The sequence below is a fragment of the Pseudoliparis swirei genome, chromosome 20 (genome assembly GCF_029220125.1).
Source record: "Pseudoliparis swirei isolate HS2019 ecotype Mariana Trench chromosome 20, NWPU_hadal_v1, whole genome shotgun sequence".
NCBI lineage: Eukaryota > Metazoa > Chordata > Actinopteri > Perciformes > Liparidae > Pseudoliparis > Pseudoliparis swirei.
The window spans coordinates 25299052-25318748 of NC_079407.1; the positions used below are offsets into that span (position 1 = coordinate 25299052).

General features: G+C 39.6%; 2 protein-coding genes across 3 annotated transcripts in view; one reads left to right on the plus strand and one right to left on the minus strand.

Moving 5' to 3' along the window:
- Window positions 1-5704: 5704 nt before the first annotated feature.
- ccdc153 (coiled-coil domain containing 153) lies at window positions 5705-10828 on the minus strand. 2 transcript variants are annotated; one of them, XM_056441598.1, is made up of 7 exons: window positions 10459-10828; window positions 10297-10365; window positions 8936-9055; window positions 8590-8682; window positions 8015-8145; window positions 6781-6831; window positions 6504-6575 (listed from the first exon to the last, which is right to left on the minus strand). In XM_056441598.1, the coding sequence occupies exons 1-6, from the start codon at window positions 10508-10510 to the stop codon at window positions 6784-6786; spliced, it is 513 nt and encodes a 170-aa protein (XP_056297573.1). In that variant the 5' UTR covers window positions 10511-10828; the 3' UTR covers window positions 6504-6575; window positions 6781-6783. The 2 variants fall into 2 exon arrangements, with proteins under 2 accessions (XP_056297572.1, XP_056297573.1); XM_056441597.1 differs by lacking the exon at window positions 6781-6831 and having other exon boundaries at window positions 5705-6575.
- Window positions 10829-10981: 153 nt separating this feature from the next.
- Window positions 10982-19697, plus strand: part of cbl (Cbl proto-oncogene, E3 ubiquitin protein ligase) — a 37195-nt gene continuing 28479 nt past the window's right edge. Inside the window, exons 1-2 of the mRNA XM_056441570.1 lie at window positions 10982-11924; window positions 18408-18655. Coding sequence (XP_056297545.1) covers window positions 11778-11924; window positions 18408-18655 — 395 coding nt within the window. The 5' untranslated portion in view covers window positions 10982-11777. The remainder of the gene's footprint in view (window positions 11925-18407; window positions 18656-19697) is intronic.

The following is a 19697-nucleotide window of genomic DNA, read 5'->3' on the forward strand; positions in this document are numbered from 1 at the left end:
AAGACATTATCACTATGACAACATCTGAAATCTTGACATAAAACTCCCAAATCCTCATAAGATATGAAAGAAAAATGGAAGATAATGTGGTAATTAATGTAGAAATTACTTAAATATTGGGGCAGAATTTCCTTTCTTAGATAAGATTTTAAAAATCGACTTCTTTGCAAAGTAGTTTATCATAATTTTTACAATGCATTTGAGATGTTTAATGTGTTGTGTGTATGCAGAATAATGACAACATTATTTTAAAAAGACATTATGACGAAATCTGATTCAGCATAAACTTCACATTTGGATAAAACTCCAAAGTCCTAATTAGATATGAAATAAAAATGGCCAATTTCTCTAATGGTAGATAATTTGATAATTAATCAAGAAAATACTTCAATATTTAGGTAGAATTTCCTTTCTTGGATTAGATTCTTTGCAAAGTAATTCATCATCATGTTTACAATACATTTAAGATGTTTAATGAGTTTATGTGTATGCAGAATCATTATAATAATCATGACTTTCTTGGGCACATATTTGGTAGTTTAATCAGAGTTACTTGTTTAAACCATTTCATAAGCACAGAGATGAGTTCACACCAAACTGCCTCAAATATGCGGTTTCATGAATGATATTATTAATAATCGTGATTGTTCTGCTTTTTCAGGAGCGAGTGAATTATTTGGCGTTGCGTCATCGTCAATATCGCAAATCATAATCCTCAAGTAATGAACTATTAATGTCCCACAGATGGAGTGTGAATTATGACTCACAGGGTTCACGAGTAATAATCCAAATTGTTGATTATGACACACATATAAACACATTTAGACATAGATTGTGAGCGAAAAACAATCTCCACATACAGTCCAGTGATAACTTCCTATATTTCTTCGTATAATAACTAGTCGAAAGCAAATTGCCGGGAAAATAAAAAAAGAGAATAATTTCATTTCCAGGTTTCTTTCCATTTGCTGAATGTCACTAGAAACCCACGAGAGCGAGAAAAGCCTCTCGCTGGTAACTTCCTAAAACACCCAAAAAAGATTTACACGGGGCGCTAAATCAAGCGTAGTTGGAACGAGATTGCCAATTACCCAGAAGGCCTAGAGAGAGAGAGAGAGAATTAAAAACAAATCCCCTTGAAACATTGAGTGACCTTTTGCTGCTGGGAGACCCCCGAGGGAGACGGGGAAAGGTTTCGGCTGCTATATTTTATGTATACTTATATTTTCTTATGTTTGAAAACATTTTATTACATTATGAATACATTTCCCAAAAAAAAGAAAACAACTTTATCCTGCAGGATTCTGTTTTTTTCCGTCTCTTTACTCTGATGACGTGTTGTATTATTCAAACATGAGAAATATTCAAGCCTTTTGTTATCGTTTTATTATTCAAACAGGAGAAAAATTCAAGATTTCTTTTTTTCTTTTTCTTGTTTTATTATTCAAACAGTAAAAATATTCAAGATTTTTTTTCTAGTTTTATTATTCAAACAGAAATATAAAAAATGTATAATTTTTTTCTAGTTTTATCATTCAATGAGTAGAAATATTCAAGAATTTTTCTTTTTTATCTAGTTTTATTATTCAAACAGGAGAAAAATTCAAGAATTTTTTCTAGTTTTATTATTTAAACAGTAGAAATATTCAAGAATTTGAATTCCAGTTTTATAATTCAAACCGGAGAAATATTCAAGAATTTGAATTCCAGTTTTATTATTTAAACAGTAGAAATATTCAAGAATTTGAATTCCAGTTTTATTATTCAAACAGTAGAAATATTCAAGAATTTTTCTTTTTTTAATAGTTTTATTGTTCAAACAGTAAAAATATTCAAGACTTTTTTTCTAGTTTTATTATTCAAACAGTAGAAATATTCTAGAATTTTAAATCCAGTTTTATTATTTAAACAGTAGAAATATTCAAGAATTTTAATTCCAGTTTTATTATTCAAACAGTAAAAATATTCAAGACTTTTTTTCTAGTTTTATTATTCAAACAGTAGAAATATTCAAGAATTTGAATTCCAGTTTTATTATTTAAACAGTAGAAATATTCAAGAATTTAAATTCCAGTTTTATTATTCAAACCGGAGAAATATTCAAGAATTTTAAATCCAGTTTTATTATTTAAACAGTAGAAATATTCAAGAATTTGAATTCCAGTTTTATTATTCAAACAGTAGAAATATTCAAGAATTTTTCTTTTTTTAATAGTTTTATTATTCAAACAGTAAAAATATTCAAGACTTTTTTTCTAGTTTTATTATTCAAACAGTAGAAATATTCTAGAATTTTAAATCCAGTTTTATTATTTAAACAGTAGAAATATTCAAGAATTTTAATTCCAGTTTTATTATTCAAACAGTAGAAATATTCAAGAATTTTAATTCCAGTTTTATTATTGAAACCGGAGAAATATTCAAGACGGTGCACTTATTGCATGATGAGCCCGCGGGGAACCGTTAAGAGGTCGCACACGACGTCTAGCTGAGTATAAACATGAATATTGTTGAGTGAACCGTGAGGAGCTCGTGCGTCCGCCTCTCGTTTATTTCCCATCAACGTCGGCACGCTCGTAAATTCATTTGAGCGGCTGAGAATGTGTGTGTGTGTGTGTGTGTGTGTGTGTGAAGGCTAACCCAGGCTAACAAATATAACAACTCAATCATTTAAGGACATCTCTCTCTCTCTCTCTCTCTCTCTCACTCTCACAATCTTTCTCCTGCAGCTCGAGAGATGACGTGGTTTTTTATTGTTAGTGCGTCACCACCCTACATGCATATCCAAAGCACACACACACCTCTTACATGAGTGACACACACACACACACACATAAACTCACCGCCACCATGTGTGTCACGTTTACTTCTCACGCTTCTCCTTCTGACTCGAGGTGCGTTCAAGGTCCATGAATTCGGTGAATCTCTCCCCACTGCACCTGCCTGCTGTTTGATTGATGGAGCTCGTGATGAGCATTGAGTGCCTGCAGAGGGTGTGTGTCTGTGTGTGTCTGTGTGTGTGTGTGTGTGTGTGTGTGTGTGAACATCCTCTTCACTCCTCCAGCGCACAGCAATATGACATTCCATCAGGGTTCATTTAGCCCGCGCTCTTTTATCCGAAGCGACTTACAATCGCGCGCCGTAGCCACGGAGACCGGGAGCAATTTCGGGGTTTAAGTGTCTTTGCTCAAGGGCACATCGACAAGGGCGGGGGTCGAACCACCGGTCCCCCGACCACTGACCCACGGTCGCCCAATTACAACTTGGAGTTGATTGCAATCCTGCAAGTATTTAAGGAGTTATAATGTTCCGAGTCACGCTAACGGCTCAGATCCCATCAGCAAGTTGCATTTAAATAAATGTTTTTTTATCCATTTTGCTCATAAAATTCATGCTTTTTCTTTTTTTTTACTCACTTTTTGTTCAGGTACACACAAACAACAACAAACATCACATGGTGCTCACTCCAAGAAGAAGAAAAAATAATTCATACATTTTAAGAATATTTTAGTCTCTCAAAATCCTCCTCAAACTGAATATCCATAAACCTTGCTCCGCTGTCACTATCTTGCCCCCATTCTGCTCATAAAATGCATTCATTTTAATAATCGTTGTGTTCTCCGGCTCTATTGAGAGACACAAAGCGTCTTTCTTACTGCGGTTGTTTAAATCTATTCATCGCGTTTCTACGGCATCCTTTCCTCAAACTGTTTCTTTCTCCTGCCAGATTTCCCAAGGTTAGTGACAAATATGTAAACATCAGATAAATAAAGCCACTATGAGCGCTGGATACCAAAATCGAAGACGCGGCGGATCGCCGGTCGCCGGTGAGAGAAGTTGTTGACGTGAAAGCTTTCTCATTGATCTTCTGGGGATTAATTAGAAAAGGTCTCGTTGCTGTTTGTTCGCTCAAAAGAACAAAATAGAAGGTTTTCGGTGCGAGAGGATGATCTCCAAGGTGAGACGCTGTCTGTTTTACAGCCTTTTGTTCACTGACATTTTTTGTTTTTTAACATATTGACCAAAAACCTCTTGGCATTGTTTGTCTTTCAGAGAAATAAAAAAAATGGAGCTTCATTTATTTTCTGTTTCGTTCCCTCACGATTCATTCATTCCTTGATCGATGGCCCCACAGATGGGGAAGCATTCATTACCTGTGTGTGTGTGTGTGTGTGTGTGTGTGTGTGTGTGTGTGTGTGATGCCGCCGCTCATGCACTTCAGATCACAGTGTGGGCATCTTGTTTCATCAGCTGGAGGTCGTCTTCTTGTATTTACCCAGAAGCTTTATAGACGGCTCTCATTGTCAGGTTATTCATCATGAAAAGGAAAAGCGGCCAGCTTTTATTGTGAAAAATCAATCACTTGGGTCGCGTGGGGTTCAACGCGTCCGCCGTCTCCTGGATCCCTGACTACCTCGCAGGCTTGTCCACCGTGTTGGAGTCCCACAGGGAACTGTTCTGGATCCCTTCCTGTTCACCCTGCACGCCACTGACCTCCAGTACAACTCGGGGTCAGGCCATCTGCAGACGTTCTCTGATGACTCTGCAGTGGTCGGGTGTATTAAGATGGACAGGAAGTGGAGTACAGGGCAGTAGTGGAGGTACAAATCACCTGCTTCTGAACGTGGTCGAGACCAGAGAGATGGAAGTGGACTTCAGGAGGAAGAAGACGGCTCCACGACCTGGGAGAGGATGTGGACATGATGGAGGAGGACAGGTTCCTGAGTGTCTCCATCAACAGCGGACTGAACTGGAACTATATATATATATATGTATATTTATATACATATATATATTTATATACATATATATATTTATATACATATATGTATTTATATATATATTTATATACATATATATATATACATATTTGTATATATATTTATATACATTTATATATATATACATATATATATTTATATACATATCTGTATTTATATATATTTATATACATATATATATGTATTTAAAAAAATATATTATATACTGTATATATATACAGGACTGTCTCAGAAAATTAGAATATTGTGATGAAGTTCTTTATTTTCTGCAATGCAATTAAAAAAACAAAAATGTCATGCATTCTGGATTCATTACAAATCAACTGAAATATTGCAAGCCTTTTATTCTTTTAATATTGCTGATTATGGCTTACAGCTTAAGAAAACTCAAATATCCTATCTCTAAATATTAGAATATCATGAAAAAGTATACTAGTAGGGTATTAAACAAATCACTTGAATTGTCTAATTAACTCGAAACACCTGCAAGGGTTTCCTGAGCCTTGACAAACACTCAGCTGTTATAAATCTTTTTTTTTACTTGGTCTGAGGAAATATTAAAATTTTATGAGATAGGATTTTAGAGTTTTCTTAAGCTGTAAGCCATAATCAGCAATATTAAAAGAATAAAAGGCTTGCAATATTTCAGTTGATTTGTAATGAATCCAGAATGCATGACATTTTTGTTTTTTTAATTGCATTACAGAAAATAAAGAACTTTATCACAATATTCTAATTTTCTGAGACAGTCCTGTATATATATACTGTATATATATATACAGTGTATATATATATATATATATATAGTCTCTTGCATCTCTGTGGTTTATGTGGCCAGCTTCCCCTTCTCTTTCATGTTATCAGATTTGACCTTTGGTCGACTGAGTCAGCATAAAACACAGCATTGTCTTTGTTAACACACCTCCCTGTTGTAGCATATTCGTCAATTCAATTCAGTTATTTTGTATAGCCCAATATCACAAATTACAAATTTGCCTCAGCAGGTTTTACAATCTGTACACATACGACATCCCTGACCTTTGACCTCACATCGGATCAGGAAAAACTCCCCCAAAAAAAGAAAATAAACCTTTCACGGGGTAAAAAAGTAGAAACCCTTCAGGAGAGCAACAGAGGAGGATCCCTCTCCAGGATGGACGGAACAATTGATGTCATGTGACCAGAATGAAGCGTTACAGAGTCACATAAACATCCAATGAATATGACAGAGTGTGTGAATAGTTCGTTGTAGACCTGGATCACGATCCAGACCTCCACCTTCCATGAGACAGACGGAGGTCGTCTCATAAGCAGCATTGCAGATGTATTTAATCATTTTAAATACCCATCTGTGTTTATCTACATATCTGACCACCATCCTCCCCAACTGTAAATAGTCATTTGCTACATCTAGTGGGAATTACACAACATTACAGACGCACCACATGAGCTGGTGAACACGACGCCGATAACTCAGTTTATGTGATACTCTCATGGTCGAATATAATTTGTTTTAAACACCCACCCGTGTGCTACAGGCATACTAAAACTGCGAGTTACAACTTGACGACATCACTTTGAATTAAACCAAACGGATGCAACATCAGATCAGAGGGAACTGAGATATGGATCCAACATTAAAACAAAAGCTGCTTTCCTTAATCTTCAGATGTTTCGAGCATTCAGGCCGAATTCAGAGAGCAGCGCCTCGTACTTTTGGTGAGCGGCTGAGCTCTCGTCCTCCCATCCCCGTTGAGCCGCAGACAGCTGGGAACTCAGACTGTCCAGGTTCTCCTGCAGAAAAAAACGAGTAAAATTATTGTTGTCCGACCTGCTATTCCTCCTCTGACACTGATGAGCTGTAGGAGTGGAGCCGATGCAGACGAGGAGCATGATTAGATTATGTGTCATAGAGGGGAGGAGAGGAATAATGATAATTGCATATTAGAATCATAGTTCTGTGCACTATGACAGGGCTCCAGGCTCCACTTTATTATACCTTTCAAGGTCTCCATGTTGAAAATGTGCATCCGCCACCTGTAAGCTGTTCCTACAGAAACGTAAATTATGGCTCAATTAAGTGATACAAAAATTATTATTTTGAGTTAATTGAGAAATTCCTGGAATTCCTCAATTAAGAGGCCTTTAACGAGACATAACTGAGGCCTTAACGAGACATAACTGAGGCCTTAACGTGACATAACAGAGGCCTTAACGTGACATAACAGAGGCCTTAACGAGACATAACAGAGGCCTTAACGAGACATCGCTGAGGCCTTAACGAGACATAACAGAGGCCTTAACGAGACTTAACAGAGGCCTTAACGAGACATAACAGAGGCCTTAACGAGACATCGCTGAGGCCTTAACGAGACATAACAGAGGCCTTAACGAGACTTAACAGAGGCCTTAACGTGACATCAAAGAGGCCTTAACGTGACATAACTGAGGCCTTAACGTGACAACAAAGAGGCCTTAACGAGACATAACAGAGGCCTTAACGTGACATCAAAGAGGCCTTAACGTGACATAACTGAGGCCTTAACGTGACATAACAGAGGCCTTAACGTGACATCAAAGAGGCCTTAACGAGACATAACAGAGGCCTTAACGTGACATCAAAGAGGCCTTAACGAGACATAACAGAGGCCTTAACGTGACATCAAAGAGGCCTTAACGTGACATCAAAGAGGCCTTAACGAGACATAACAGAGGCCTTAACGTGACAACAAAGAGGCCTTAACGAGACATAACAGAGGCCATAACGTGACATCAAAGAGGCCTTAACGTGACATCAAAGAGGCCTTAACGAGACATAACAGAGGCCTTAACGTGACAACAAAGAGGCCTTAACGAGACATAACAGAGGCCTTAACGTGACATCAAAGAGGCCTTAACGTGACATAACTGAGGCCTTAACAAGACATAACAGAGGCCATAACGTGACATCAAAGAGGCCTTAACGAGACATAACAGAGGCCTTAACGTGACATCAAAGAGGCCTTAACGAGACAACAAAGAGGCCTTAACGAGACATAACAGAGGCCTTAACGTGACATCAAAGAGGCCTTAACGTGACATCAAAGAGGCCTTAACGTGACATCAAAGAGGCCTTAACGTGACAACAAAGAGGCCTTAACGTGACATCAAAGAGGCCTTAACGTGACATAACATAACTTAAGTGAACAGTTTATATTGTTCTCTATTATTCTTTGAAGTGTGTCTGAACTCACGTGGAGGATCTTCTCGTAGTCCGTCTCCATGTGTTCCAGCTGGTGTTGGAGGTCGGCGATGACGGAGTCTTTCTCCCTCTCCACCTGCTCACGCTCTCTCGTCTCTTTACTCAGTTCCTGCTGACACATCACTATGCAGACACACACACACACACACACACGCACGCCATTTACCATCACTAAGCGGAACACTTATGTTTTTAGTCATTTATATCAGGGGTGTCAAACTCATTTTCACCGTGGGCCACATCGGCATCACGGCCGCCCTCAAAGGGTCGTAACTAGAACAAATAAACTCTATAAACTACTCCCCAACATGTTGTTAAATAACTCTCTTTTCATTATTGTTTAATTGAGTGTAGAACATTGTACATAAGAACATGTCTCTAATAGTATAACATAAATCCATTTAATTTGAAACCTTCAAAATAAAAGCACAGGATATTTTTCTTCAATTTATTGAATAAAAAGGTGATCATGTGTCTTTCAAGCCGTCAGGGGCCTCATAAAAAGCCGCGACGGGCCGGATTCGGCCCGCAGGCCTCGTGTTTGACACCTGTGATTTTTTTTCATACCGAGTTGTTCCGACAGCTGGCTGACCTCTTTCTCCATCCTCTGAACTTTACTGGTCATCTCCGTCTGCATGGCGTTGTACCGGCGACTGACGTCTAGAATGACATTTGAAAAGGTGTCAGATTCAGCCGCTGCACGCCGATTGGCTGCTGCACGCCGATTGGCTGTTTCAGGCTCCAATCAGCTCACAGGCACCCTGCTAATTAGACTTTTGTTCCTCAAGAATTACTTTGACCTTGGCAGACACGCCCCCTCGTCCTCTCTCCCACAGGGAACGCTTTATCTCAGGTTATTAAAAGAAAAGGCTGATTGTTGATTGGTCGTCGCACCCCCCCCCCCCCCACTCACCAGAGTGGACGTCCCTGTGGTCCTGTGTGTCGTGCTGCAGCTTCTGCTCCGTGTGTCTCAGGCATCTCCTCAGCTCGATTCTATCAGACTGGACCTTTTTTACAGACTCACGCTGGAAGGCTGTGGCAATCAATCAAATAAACACACACACACACACACACACATACACACATGCATGAATGTACACAACAACCAAGTGGATATTTGTGCCTACACAATCTACCAGGTGAGTGCGCTCAGATAAATGTAAACAGGACATTATGGCACAATAAAGTACACCTCGTGACTCACTCTCAACCAATCAGAAGGCTTGATTTCATCTTCCCGTATTATAACTCCTAATAAGACTCCAAATACAGTTCTGTTGCCGGTATTTCTTCCGATGGGTGAACATGAGCCTTATGAGTGAAACATGCTCCAGTATCCATGTTCCGCTTCACGTATAGCGTTGGGTGGTGCAGGTGGTGTTAGATCACTTCACTTCCCTCGATTTAAAGTCCAGCATTCAAAATATTATTACATTTAAAGAATATTAGTATTTTCAGCGTTGATGAAGAAACACGGCCGCTTTGACTGGACTTCATTTTTTGATTTATATCACAAAATTACTGATGTAATTGAGCTATTTTCTTTAACTATTTGATGATAGTGTGAAATATTACAATGCATTTATTGTCTGATCATACAGGATGTTTTATATTTAAAAAAGTACAATATTTAGTTTTGAAGTCGAGAGTAGAAAGGTAAAAAATTTAAATAATATATAATATAATAAAATAATAAAGTAGAGTACCTCACAATCATATTGAAGCAAAGTGCATTTAGTTACTGCACTTACCACCAATTTTATTTGAGAGGTAATAATTTCACCATCAGATGAATTTAGTTCAAAATGTTTTTTCCTCCTTTGAAATGTAGAAAGATATAAAGTAAAGTAAAGTTTCACAGCCCACTGACAGAAAGTGCATAACTAGAATATAGTTAATCAACAGAGAATTAATATATTATTAAAACTATTATTATGTATCTAATGTATGACACAAAACAGAAGAAGCTGGTTTGCAAATACGAGAATTTGATCTGTCGTATATCATTTTATATATTACATTTTTGTTATGGGTTCTCAGGAATTATAAAGATCATTTTATTATTATTTTCTGACATCAAAAAGTCTAAATGATGATTTCATGAATTGAAAAAAAAGACATTTAAAGTATGGAATTAGGATGTAATTGCTATCGCACGATAAGTCACCATCAGTTTTCATCTGAATGTAATATATAATACATATAAAAAACAAAGATATCTATAAGTGGTTTTTTTAATACACTATGTTTTGTTGATAACATAAATCAGCTCACCAATGTGATCCTGGAGGATGGCTACGTCCAGAACACTGCGCCTATACTTTGCTTCCAAGTCATTTTCACCTGCAACAACATTGTGCATGTTGTTAAAAAAAATAAAAGCAACATGTTTGCTCACAGAGAGTCGTGGTAACCATTTCACACGCAAAGTTATACTTCTTTCTGGGTTCTTCTTTGTCGTCTTCTTAGTTTTTTTCTTCGGAGGCATGTTTGCTTGAGGCTGCCCAGCATACACACAGGGATGAGTCTTTGTTGCTGGGCACTGGTTGCCATGGCACTAACTGTCCCAACTCGATTGATAGATGATTGACTTTAATTCCAGCCAATCACAACTTGACTTGGGCTGTGTAATTGGATCTTTACATCCTCGTAAAAAAAACAAAAAACGTGTCGACGCGTCCTTTCGTTGTCAGGGGCGACCGGGATACAGGGCTGCATTCAGCATCCCGTTTTATGAATGCTGTGTGCGAGCAGAAGCGCGCGCACCCGGCTACATTCATGGCTCGTGGACGCGCACGGGGAAGGCGTGGATTCTGAGTTGTGTGAGTGAGTCACACACACAGAGAGAGAGAGAGAGAGAGAGAGAGAGAGAGAGAGAGAGAGAGAGAGAGAGAGAGAGAGAGAGAGAGAGCACAACGAGCGGAAGGGGACGTACAGGAAAGGAAAGGGCCGCGCATACACGTCACTGGAGGAAACAGAAAGAAGAAGAAACACTGGGACATTTTTGTAATTAAATTCTCACAATTATTTATTCAACCCGGTTGTGGCGCGTGTGCGTTTAAAGCGCAACTTCCTCCCCTCGGTCGCGGGTGAGAGCTCTCCGTCGTCAGCCCGCACAGGAGGGCTGCCGCTGTCACCCCGCCGCTGAACTTCCTGTCAAGACACAGACGGCACGGGCGAAGAGAGAGAGAGAGCCGCTGCAGACACAACACGAAGACAGAGGGGGAGAAGGGGAACGACATCGGAGGTTGTCCACACACACAAAAAACAAAAAGGAGCGGGGACACACTCCAGTCCACGAGGCTCTCCGGGCAAAAGAAACGGTGCCATTGTCCTCCTGCTCGAGGGCGAGCGGAGCAGAGACAGCCCTGGTGCTCGGCTAATTAGCCTGCGTGGGTCCCTGCAGAGAGAGAGAGCGAGAGAGAGAGGCTAGCTGCGGAGCGGCTCGGCAGGGTGTGAGTGACCGAACGCGTGAGCCCCAAATCGGGACGTTTACCAACTGATGGGACCGTTTATCAGATAGTCACCCCTCCCTCCCTCTTACCCCCCGCCGTCGGACCCCGGCTCGGATTCACCACACAGGAGCTGTACGTCCTCGTCGGGGTTGGTGGTAGGGGGGAGGAGGAGGAGGAGGTGGAGGAGGGGTGCTGGATCTTAATCGCCCCCGGTCCAGCTAACTAGGCGCCCCGGTTCGGTCCCCCCTGACCCTGGCCGCGCCTGTCGGTCGCTCTGGCAGACCCTAGCCGACACCGAACATGGCAGGGAACCTGAAGAAAGGTGGGGGGCTTATCGGAATGATGAAGGATGCCTTTCAACCGCACCATCACCACCTCCACTCCCACCACCAGCCCGGGGCCGTGGACAAAAAGACGGTGGAGAAATGCTGGAAACTAATGGACAAGGTGCGTGAGTTGATGCGACTTCGCGTTAATTAACGTGTGTGGCGCCTCCGGTGCTGCTAGCCGACCGCGGCTAACATACGCTAGCTAACGTTCGCCTGCCGCGCGCGTCTGCCGCTGCTAACGTTGAGCTAACTAGTCAGTCGTGGTAAGAAGACGTGCGTCGCTAACGTGGGCGAACTGTCCCGGCTTATATCGGCTTGTTGGTGGACCGTGCGCGTGCCATGGAAGACGTTAAAGCAACCGACCGTTAGCGCGAGCCCGACGGTTACTTTCGCACATCTGTTCGCTCGCGCTGTGGCTCGCGCTGGTGACGTTAACTAGCTAGTTGTCATACCCATGGTGCTACTAGCTAGTTAGCCGTTTTTAAACAGAGGTTAAGTGCTCTAGTGTATCGTAAATACTATATATATAAATACTAATAATACATATAATACTATAGGGCTTTAATTGACTTCATATCGTAACATTGGGGGGCTGCGAGCGACGCAACAGTTCTCTTGTACACTGTTGCTGAAATGTCTGCAGTCAACTGTCCGTCAGCCCTTTGGAAACTAACAAAGCATTTAAAAAGAAAAGAAAAGACAACGTGCTCACTTAACGAGGCCACTTATTCTTTCACAGGGGGGGCTCATTTCACAGCTTCACTTCTAAGAAGAAGAAGAAAAGCAGTTTGACCCCCAGTTTCCTGTGAGATTAACACAGCAATTTTGAGAGTGAATAGGAAGACAATACAGTCTTCTGTGTCTCCTCTTCCTCTTTCGAGGCCTTAGGTTAGAGGCTCTGATGTTAAGAGACTGAGTCCTTTTTTTTTTTTTACAAAGCTATTATTAAGAAACCACATTCCGGTTTATTTTCCTCCCCCTGTGGTAGATTGGCCTGCCGAACTGTAGAGAATGTACCGTGCCTAACGCACATGAGACGACTGAAGTAATGCTGCTACTCCAGTCTGTCGTGGTTTTGTTCTCTGTGAACGATCAACACGTTTCTAGAGTTTTTTTAGTTTTTGTGTCTTTTTAATCCAGACGAGCTGACTGGCTAGCCGACCACGCACTGAAACCTCCCCCCATCTTCAAGTTAGCTTTTACAGTCTGGCAATAATTTACCGTCCATATAACATCTCATCCATTAAAAGATTTGAGAGGAACACCAGCGAGCTGAAAAAAAGAGTAGCGTAACTTTTTACTTCTGCTCTAAAAGGCTTTAGAGCAGACGTATTTTATGACACGAGATTGTTTAAAATGGCAACAGAAATATTGTCCGGCTTGGTCTAAAGGAAAAACCACAGGGCAGATTATATATAATGTAGCACAACATAACAGAATAACTATGCACTTGCTCTTTAAAAACCCTCCCGCCCAGGACTCAGTTTAAATTTGAAAGAGTGAGGTTTTAATTTTCCCTATAGAGTCGCCCACACACGTCAACCCTGTTCTTAAAGTGTTCGGCATAACACTCCTCAACTAGAACGGGCACTCGGTAGAGCGCATACCTTCGCATATCACAAGATTGGGCATTGAATTATGAACATGTTGGCATTAGTTGCATGCCAATTAGATAGAAATTGACCGCGCTATGTTAAAAAGAAAATTATGACCTTTTCATGACCTTAACCTTGACCTTTGACCCGATCGATCCCAAAATCTAATCAAATGGTCCCCGGATAATAACCAATCATCCCACCAAATCTCATGCGATTCGGTTTAATACTTTTTTAGTTATGCGAGTAACATGCATACAAATAAATAAATACACAGCTTTCAAAACATAACCTTCCGCATTTTCAATGCGAAGGTAATTATTGCATCCTTGTGTTTTTAATTCTTAATACAATAATAATAATAATTATTATTTGTAGTCCCCTGATCAAAGGTGTGTTATTAGTGCAGCGACCTGCGTCAAGTTTAGTCTTAAATTAAAAAATCTTTAAATACAGTTTAAGGGGTGAATTTGGTTATTTTCAACCCTGTTTTTGTGTCTAAGTGACAACCATTTGTTTGGGGGGTCAATATTGAGGGAATAATATTTACATTGGCAACATTTACTTAAAAAGCTGAAGAAAGAAAACACTAAATTGTCTGTTTATGAGCTAAAGCTGAGGAAAAAAGAAGAAGAAAATCCTCCGCGGCCCGCATTCCTTCAAACCGGTTCATCTTTACACGACTTGAACGACAAAATATTTACCTGCAGATCCAGCCAAGATAGACTTGAGACAGAAATCTGACACGATATCCCTCGGCGAAGAGAGAAACTGGTGAGTGGAATGCAGTTGAGCTCGAAGGCGGTCAACGTTTTATTTTCAGACGGTAGCCTTGACTGACGTTGACGCGCGCCGAGCGCTCGGTCGTGGCCTTGTACGCCCGTTTGTCTGAGTTATGGGTACAAGTCTGTGTGTGGTAGATGATGATGGGGGGGTGTAGCCGTGGCAACGGTCTTATCTGATCCCAGACGTAACCGGGAAAGACCTCCATCGCTTGAAGGCCCAGAGGAGGGTTAACGGAAATTACCCAGATACCCAAAATACAGTGGACAAAAGAATGTGTACGCATCATCCTTATAGGTACACTCTGTTTTGGCTTTTCTTTCACCTACAATTACATCTCAATTTGCCAATTAAAACATTTTAAATGGATGAAATCACCTAGTTTTGTACCGTCAGTCGACTGTAAAATGTAATATATGAATAATCCACACGGCTGATATTAAAGGTATTGTGGTGGTTGCATTTCCTAGTCCTTAAAACATCCATTAGCTCTTGTTGCGTCTTGTAGTACCTCATTTAAAAACCTCATAATACACCGCAGTTGCTCCAGACTATTTTGTATTAATATAGGGGATGGATTTTGAAATTGTGTGATGCGGCGAGGCGGGTAACCGGGGTAATTGAAACGCTGAACAGCGGGGAGAGAATTAAGTGAAGATAAACGCATGGGATGCATATTTTATTATTTATCAGACATTTACACATTCCCACCCAATCCAACTTTGACTTATTCACCCCGGTGATGCTTGATAGTGAATTATTTTTATTTTCAACGGTAAATCTGGAAGAGTTTTTACACTCATTATCAATAGAATTGTGACTTTTGATGTTCAGACGCCAGGAAAACCCACACATTTTATAACGTTTAGCCTTCTGTGTAATCGGTCCTGCTTAAAAAAAGATCCTCCTGGTCAAGTGTGATTTGAGTCATTTGATACGGTGATGATGTCATGACGCGTCCACAACTGGAATCAAATATTCCTGATTATGTTTCCCTCAGGTTTGAGTATTTGAAACGTGGGTCATTTTGACTGAGGATTCAAGAGATGGCCTTTTTTTAAACGTCGGGGACCTAATGGTGTTGAAGGGATGATAATAATTACTAATAATTAGATCTTAATCCGTGCTTGGTTCAGACAAAATTGAGACGATTGATAAAAAAAATTTTATGTTAAAAAAATGTAAATGCAGAAAGTCTACAACTATTCAACCCCAAAGGAATACATGCGTTTTGGCAAAAAAATTTACATTGTAAATATGTTATGCATGAAGTAGTAAGTTAGCTTACTGTTATTAACGATAACTGGACACATGTGTGGTTCCAGGCCTGCGTTGATTTTCTGATTGATAATAACATGTCCAAAGTCTTCTTTTTCCCCCCATAATGATGGCTTCCAAGAAGAAGAGGCGAGGAAACTGAAGCCGACGTGATGCTGCCATTTATCAGTAGACAATAATTTGGCCTGGTATAAAGAATGATCCACGTCCTGTTGTTGTTGTTGTCGGGACATAAGAACCCTGAATAGTTCAATGGAAGTGCCGTGATGATGCAAATAAGTTAGACTTCAGCACACCGGCCCATCTGATCTCACCGATGCAGAGCTGAATGTCCGCCAGCGTCTCTTGTAATGGTCAACCCAGTGACCCAGTGACTCAGTGACGTGAGATGAGTGATGGAAGTTTGAATATTACTGAGTCTGTAACATTCGTCATGCAGTCTGCTGAGCGAGCGTGTGGACTGACCACCACATTCTGAATTTCCATGTTCCCATAACACGGTTAATCTCTCTGCTCAGCCAGTGCAGAATAGCATCTGATCTGTTGGGTCAATGATTGATGTTTGACTTTGTGTCCCAAAAAACTGGCTTTATATGCAGGGTTCGTACGCTCATGGAAAACCTGGAAAAGTCATGGAATTTTAAAATGGTCATTTCCAGGCCTGGAAAAGTCCTGGAAAAAACTTAAATCATAAAAGTTTTGGAAAGGTCGTGGAAATGTGTTATAATCACATTTTAATTCACACAGTTTGAAATCATTACTATTTTTTTTTAAGAAAGACGCTCAAAATATAAGCCGGCGTATACGCCAAATTTTCTAAATTTTTCATGTTTTTAATTTATATTTTATTAGTGTTCAGAATCTCACATACACATATTTAAATGTTTCAGATTCTATGTATAAAGACAATTAAAAACACACAAAAATAAACAGATGCAAATAAAGAAGCAAAAACAATACCATAGTAACAAAACCATAAATAAATAAAGCAGGGAGAAATCATTTTCTATAGAGTAAAGAGATAGTCAGGCCATTTATCTGTGACATAGTTGCACCACTTTTGCCAGTGCTTAACATTTTTCATGTTTATACCGAGATTTCAGTTTGGTCATGGAAATTTGGTTAAAAGTCATGGAAAAGTCCATTGGTCAAAATGTGTAAGAACCCTGAATATGGGGTGTGGGGGTGATTGAAAAGTGTTTTCACTATAAATGATGCTCACCCATGTGGTCTGTATCAGTCGGGGCTTCAGCTGCTCACATGCAAGGACATCGTGCTGACATGTCGGCTGAAGGTGATTTGTTCTTCTGAGGCAGAGGTGGGTGTGTCGGGGGTTGTGTGCAGATTTGAAATGAGGAAGTGTTAAATGTCAAAAACTTCTCTGAATTCTCTGAAGAAATGGAGAATCGGACTGTCGTGACGTGATAATTACAGGGTTCGTACGGTCATTGGAAAACCTGGAAAAGTCATGGAATTTTAAAATGGTCATTTCCAGGCCTGGAAAAGTCATGGAAAAAACATAAATCATAAAAGTTTTGGAAAAGTCATGGAAATGTGTTATAATCACATTTTCATTAACGCGGAGTTTAAAAATAATGAATATGTTTTTTAAAGAAAGACGCTCAAAATATAAGCCGGCGTCCGCTCTCAAGACGCAAAATGCTCTAAATTGTTCATATTTATACCGAGATTTCAGTTTGGTCATGGAAATTTGGTTAAAGGTCATGGAAATCCATTGGTCAACATGTGTAAGAACCCTGTAATTAACACGAGACATCGCGGCGCGTGCTTACAAAAGGAAATAGTCGGTTAATGAAAAAGAAATGCAGATAAATCACTTAAAAATGAAACATTGTCCATATGTATGAATGCAGATATGCTTTCTTCTCCTTTTCCAGTCATCTTTTTTTTGTTTGTCTCGATGCAAGAGGAAGTAGTGTGTGACAGCGGTGAAATAACTCAGGATGCCATAAGGGATTAAATCCATGATTTATTCCATCATATAATGTGCAATGCTCCCAGCTTGACTGACGGGGCTTTTAAAAGGCCTTTCTCACTCTGCATTTATTCTATTTGGGCTCACGGGTAATATTGTGCACTAAAGATAAGTGCGCTAATACACAAAAGACTGTCGATATAACGAGGTACGATATAAATTATGTCTTATCGAGGAAGAGAAAACTCACGGGTGCCTTTAGACGATTCATATTTTCTTTCCTTGTCACTTTCACTCGGGGTAGGAAATGTAAATTTTATTTAGGGGGCAGTTTTTGCCCCACTGACTGAAATCAAGGGGCAGTTAAAAAGAAATGGGGGGGCACTTTTTGAAACTTGTGAAATAATATTTAACCGTTGTTCAAAAATAATAAATAGATTTATTTAGGCTTACAGGATATGAGCAATTGTCATAAAAATGGCAATAATAAGACTATTAGGCAATAATAAGAGGCTGTAGTCTACAGATTCAAAGTGTTTTCTGAGATTTATTTGGAACAAAAAACAAACGGAAAACATAAATAAAACAATAATATAACATTTTATTCTTATTTCTTTTTGGTTATTTATTATTATAATATTTTTTTTAACAACTAACTTTTTTTATAATTCAAAATAATAATTATTGAATATTTGTGTGTGTGTGTACCTATACCTAGTAGTGGCAATACAGATGGGACGGACACAACAAAGAACACAAACAAAACGCTGTTCAATAATCTAGATTATGGGGCATTTTTGGCCCCTCTTGGTGTTATCCGGGGCAACATTATATTTCTTGGGCCCTGGTGTGTTTCCGACACTGCTTTCACCTCTCTTGCCACCTTCTTTCTAACACATCTCCCGTCTCGTTTTTCTCTCATCTGCCTCACATCCTGCACCATCTTCATGTCTCCTAACTTTATCTCGTCTTAACCCTCTCGCCTCCTCCCCCTGTTTTTCCTGTGCAGGTGGTGCGGCTGTGCCAAAACCCCAAGTTGGCCCTGAAGAACAGCCCTCCGTACATCCTGGACCTGCTGCCAGACACCTACCAGCACCTGCGCACCATCCTGTCTCGCTACGAGGGCAAAATGGAGATGCTGGGCGACAACGAGTACTTCCGGGTGTTCATGGAGAACCTCACCAAGAAGACTAAGCAGACCATCGGCTTGTTTAAGGAGGGCAAGGAGCGCATGTACGAGGAGAACTCGCAACCCAGGTGAATACGGTCGCTCTAAACGCGGCAGCTGCGTTAGTCATGGTTCATACGCTCAGGGAAAACCTGGAAACATGATGGAGTTTTAAAATGGTTATTTCCAGGCCTGGAAAAGACCAAATGTTCTCACTTTTTCATGTATACACTGAGATTTCACAAAATGTTTGGTCATGGAAATTTGGCTTAAAGTCTTGGACATCCATTGGTCAACGTGTGTGTGAACCCTATTTTAATACAGTGGTATGGAGGACTTAAAATGACTTAAGTATAAATAAATAAATACATTTATTTCATGATGTCCTGTTGAGTTATAACTTATATTTATTCATTCCTGTATTTATTTATTTATTTATACATTTATTCTTGTATTTATTTATATATACATTTATTTAAGCATTTATTTAATGATGTCCTGTTGAGTTATAACTTATATTTATTCATTCCTGTATTTATTTATTTATTTATACATTTATTCTTGTATTTATTTATACATTTATTTAAGCATTTATTTATTTATTCCTGTGTTTATTTATTTATTGATACATTTATTCTTGTATTTATTTATTTATACATTTATTTATTCCTTTATTTATTTATTTAAGCATTCATTTATTCCTATATTTATTCACGAATTTATTTATTCACACTTAAGTCATTTTAAGTTCTCCATACAGTGGATACGATTCTGGAGGTGAATATTGTGAACGTGGCTTGACTTTGCAATTGTTGCCGTTTCACGATGACGTCACACCTCAAACTCATTCATTCAGTTTGAATATTGGATTTTAAACCCTCTCCAACTTGCAGGATGGTTGTCGTTTTTTAGGATGAATCGAAAACCAGAGCAGCGAGATGTTGTGGGTTTGATCACGCGAGCGTCTCCGTGGTCACACTGGAGCTCAATCTGCTTTTTTTTTAGTTTGTGTGCCTCGCTATCTCGACCATCTCTCCTCCATCGTCTTCTCTTCATGTCGCACGTCTTGCTGCGATGCTTCTTTTTTATGAAATCCCCACAGCGTCAACATCTTTATCTCTTTCCGCCCCG